This window comes from Oryza glaberrima, chromosome 4, assembly GCF_000147395.1.
Source record: "Oryza glaberrima chromosome 4, OglaRS2, whole genome shotgun sequence".
NCBI classification, from domain to species: domain Eukaryota; kingdom Viridiplantae; phylum Streptophyta; class Magnoliopsida; order Poales; family Poaceae; genus Oryza; species Oryza glaberrima.
The window spans coordinates 22237361-22242153 of NC_068329.1; the positions used below are offsets into that span (position 1 = coordinate 22237361).

At 48.2% G+C, this 4793-nt stretch overlaps 1 protein-coding gene across 1 annotated transcript; it reads left to right on the plus strand.

The window, feature by feature from the left end:
• Positions 1–3396: 3396 nt before the first annotated feature.
• LOC127771412 (sialyltransferase-like protein 3) lies at positions 3397–4793 on the plus strand. The gene has a single exon (XM_052297325.1). The coding sequence runs from the start codon at positions 3409–3411 to the stop codon at positions 4651–4653; it is 1245 nt and encodes a 414-aa protein (XP_052153285.1). The 5' UTR covers positions 3397–3408; the 3' UTR covers positions 4654–4793.

Consider the following 4793-nt stretch of genomic DNA (forward strand, 5'->3'; position numbering starts at 1 on the left):
ATATGTGGTCAGTGACATAAAATTGTTCGTGTTTAGTTTGTCCCTTTTTTTTTGTAATGGGCCGGCCCGCTCGAATCCTAGTGGCGATCGATCGGACGGTGGGCTGGTGGTGGCCCACAGACCGGCGAACCGTCAATCAAACAGATTAGCGCTAGCCTCAAACAAAGGCATAAGTGCCAATCAAAATCAAACAGGTGCTCTAAATAAAAGCTAAGCATAACAACCAACTAATGATCTTTTATATTTCTTCTCCAGCTCCAAGCAGCTTGTGCTCCCTTTTTCCGGTAAGGATGCACTACAACGCACTGGTATATACACGAGTTATCCTCTTCATGGTGGTAATACACCTCGTGTGCATGCTCGTCCATATCTGCTTAGCGAATATTAGTTTAGATTACACTACAAGCTTATCCTAAACTACTAGAATTGATTGAAATGATCTATACCGTATACGACGTGACGCGCGTTTTTTTTCTTCTTAAAATTAAAGCACTTTCGGTAAACGCGGCGGTGCTCAATGGCTTTGCTCATCTTGGGCAGGTTACAACACGGGAACTCTTCTCCGGCCCCAGTTGCTCTCGTGACGAGTGAAACATCAGTGAATTAGGCAATGCCCAATGGCCTCATTTTCTGTTGTCTTATCGGTTTTATAACAGAACAAACACTTAATGGTGGGGACTAAATGAAAATTGTTAGGACAGGAAAAAACAAAATTTCATCTTAAAATAGAACATATGTATATGTAAAGAAATATTATTAGGAAGTAAAATGAGTCATTTCTAATAGTTTTCCCCGCGTTGTTGTTTTCAGGGCATGTTTATTTCACGAAAAGAAAATTTTTAGGTTTGACCGGATGTCGAAAGGGGTTTTCGGACACAAATGAAAAAACTAATTTTATAACTCGCCTGGAAACCGCGAGACGAATCTTTTGAGCCTAATTAATCTATCATTAGCACATGTGGGTTGTAGCACTTATGGCTAATCATGGATTAATTAGGCTCAAAAGATTCGTCTCGCGATTTCCTCCCTAACTGCACAATTAGTTTTTTAATTTATCTATATCTAACACTTCATGTATGTATTCAAATATTCGATGCGATGTTTTTGAGAACTAAACAGAGCCTTAGTTGGTGGAAGTGTTGTAGTCTGTCGACGGAACAGTTAATAGGAATAAAATAGACCCTTTTTTTCTACAGAGGTAGTAGATTTTAAGCCCGGAAAGACATGTGTAGTTCAAATAATATCAAAAGTAAAAAAAGACAATTGTGAATGTGATTACATTTCTACAAATAAATTAATTTTTTTTGTCTCAGTGTAGATCAAATTTTAGTTGGGTTGATACAATCTACGTTTTAAAATATACAATGCTACAACCTTCCGATTTTATGTTTAAATAATTACTATTTTATTGTGACAAATATATGTTAAGCGTGACTTATAATTTTTCATATTTACACTATTTATTTTATAATGAATTGTCATAAAGATATCTACATCAGTGCAGTACACTTGAAAACAAAAGGAGTAGCACTCTATATGCTCTTTTCTTCTTCTTCTTATTATTATTATTATTATTATTATTATTATTATTATTATTATTATTATTATTATTATTATTATTATTATTAACCATTTAGACCCCGTATTAGAAGCGAGCACACATGCCACCATGATTAGAAATTCAGAACTATTGATTTCCTGAAGAGTGGCAGATTTGTGGTGGTCACGTCCTCTCCTGAACACTTGGACAATCATATATATCGTGATTAATTTTCTGTTAAGATTAGCTAATCCTTTTTAATAAAAGAAATATAAACGCTTACACTCACAACTTCTGCACACGCACACCCACACCCTACTCATATGAATAATATTAAAATAACCGGCACCAATAACTCATCGATAAACGAACGTGGAGAAGATCCAAAACTAACAACGACATTGAGGCATGACATTTGTTAAAAAGTCCAGCCGAAGCCTACGTCTTCGGGGTATTGATTATGAACACTCCCACCTGATCTAGCATAATTACAGTATATTAGAGTTACAATGACTCTTGATTGGCACACCACCGGTCAGTTGTTTTCTTTCGTCTACGCTATGTCGTCGTGCAATTACAAATTATAATTGTATCTCTCTATTTAGAGAGTTTAGGACAGAGATCGACTCTAGCTCTATCCTAACACATGTACAACCCCCAATGCTAAATTGTAACATACTTTATACATATATTAGATAGAAACTTTATCTAGCACCCTCGAAAGACCGGACCGACAATATCTTAATATTGACGAAATTATCATGGGCATCTCTCCATCAACAGGTATGTACTAAAAGAATAAATTGTCATACATATGAGCACACATGTCAAAGATTAAAACTTGAATTCGGATAGACATGTTTCATAAAAGAATGAGACATGGTAGGACCGTCTCCAGGGTACACCGGCAAAGCGGACAATAGGCTTGCAAATGCTACATTAATCCAATGGAATGCTACAAGCTCATTCCTGCATTCCAAATGGGACATGGATCCTCTGCAATACTGCATTTACAATATCAGTGGTTGACATGTGGACCTGGTCCTATATGTCAGTGGCTGCTATTGTAGGTGTAGTACTGCAGACAATTCCCACGGTTACAAATGGCATGATAATAGGGTCAGGGACTCAGGGTGTTACCGTGCGTGTAAGTTTTGCCCTTTTTGTTTTTTTCTTCTGAGTGAAAATTCGCATGTTCTGGGATCTTAAGATTCCATCGCTGGACCCAGATTTGCGTGTAAAGATGACCGAGCACTTCGACCAAATGTTCAGTTCAGAGCTGGACGGAATGTCGATCAGCTGCCATGTTAGACCACCGAGTCACCGACCGGTACGTGTGTATCTTCCCATTTTCCACCGAGGATCGTGCCTGGGACGACGAGACGCACGCACACGCGCGCGGGAGCAGTAGTACACGACTCGAAATACATGCATCACATCCCACGACGTCGCCGCCGATCGACCTCCCCCCCGCGGCCCGCGCACTAGTTGATCACTGCCGCGCGAGCAGAAAACGCGGCCTCCTGGGGGAGGCACGGCTCGGAACCTTCGCCAATCGCGTCTCGTGGTGCACCATCTGCCGCTCCGTCCCCACATGAACCTCCGCCAACTTGCCACGAAAACCAATTGTTTACGCCGCCGCCGTGCCCTGAACCCTGCAGGCGAAAGCTTCAGCTGGCAAATTGTATTTTTTTTCTGCGTGGTAATCTCAGCCGTGAGCCGTCAACGGAGTAGAAATTATTAATTGAGAAAATTGTGCGCTAGTATGGGCGTGGTTCTGTATCTTCGGTTTCCAGATTCCGTCTCCCCGTTTTGACGAAACATGGGCTACATGACAGTGAGGATGCCATTTGGAACACCCGTATAAAATGGCGGATTTGCCCACAATCGTGGCGTGTGCTCTCTCTCCTCTGATACTGCAGAGGCGAGCTGTGCTGGGCGGGAGCTTACTTGGCGAGATGAAGAGGAGGCATTGGAGCCACCCGTCGTGCGGCCTCCTCCTGCTCGTCACCGTCTTCTGCCTTCTCCTCGTCTTCCGCTGCTCCCAGCTGCGCCATTCCGGCGATGGCGCCGCGGCCGCCGCGCCGGATGGTGGTGCGGGACGGAACGATGGTGATGACGTTGACGAGAGGCTTGTGGAGCTCGCGGCCGTGGACCCGGCGGCGATGGCGGTGCTGCAGGCGGCAAAGAGGCTGCTCGAAGGGAACCTGGCGAGGGCGCCGGAGAGGCACCGCGACGTCGCGCTCCGGGGGCTGAGGGAGTGGGTCGGCAAGCAGGAGCGGTTCGACCCCGGCGTGATGTCCGAGCTCGTGGAACTCATCAAGCGCCCCATCGATCGGTACAACGGCGACGGTGGTGGCGGCGGCGAGGGGGAGGGCCGGAGGTACGCGTCGTGCGCGGTGGTCGGGAACAGCGGGATCCTGCTGGCGGCGGAGCACGGCGAGCTCATCGACGGGCACGAGCTCGTGGTCCGCCTCAACAACGCGCCGGCGGGGGACGGTCGGTACGCGCGCCACGTCGGCGCGAGGACCGGCCTCGCGTTCCTCAACAGCAACGTGCTGAGCCAGTGCGCCGTCCCGCGCCGCGGCGCCTGCTTCTGCCGCGCCTACGGCGAGGGCGTGCCCATCCTGACGTACATGTGCAACGCCGCGCACTTCGTCGAGCACACCGTGTGCAACAACGCCTCCTCCTCCTCGTCGGGCGCCGCCGACGCCACCGCGGCGGCGCCGGTGATCGTGACGGACCCGAGGCTGGACGCGCTGTGCGCGCGGATCGTCAAGTACTACTCGCTGCGGCGGTTCGCGCGGGAGACGGGGCGGCCGGCGGAGGAGTGGGCGCGGCGGCACGAGGAAGGCATGTTCCACTACTCGTCGGGGATGCAGGCGGTGGTGGCCGCGGCGGGCGTGTGCGACCGCGTGTCGGTGTTCGGGTTCGGCAAGGACGCGTCGGCGCGGCACCACTACCACACGCTGCAACGGCGCGAGCTGGACCTTCACGACTACGAGGCGGAGTACGAGTTCTACCGTGACCTCGAGTCGCGGCCCGAGGCGATACCCTTCCTGCGCCAACGCGACTCCGGCTTCCGCCTGCCGCCCGTGTCGTTCTACCGCTGACACGCCACGCACGCAACCCCGCAAACGCATAGCATGCATAAAATTCTTTTTTGTAATTAGATACGTGTTTTAGTCATTGCAACAAAGCGAAGCAAACGTAAACAACAATCCGTGAACATTTGGGTCGTGAACTCGTGATC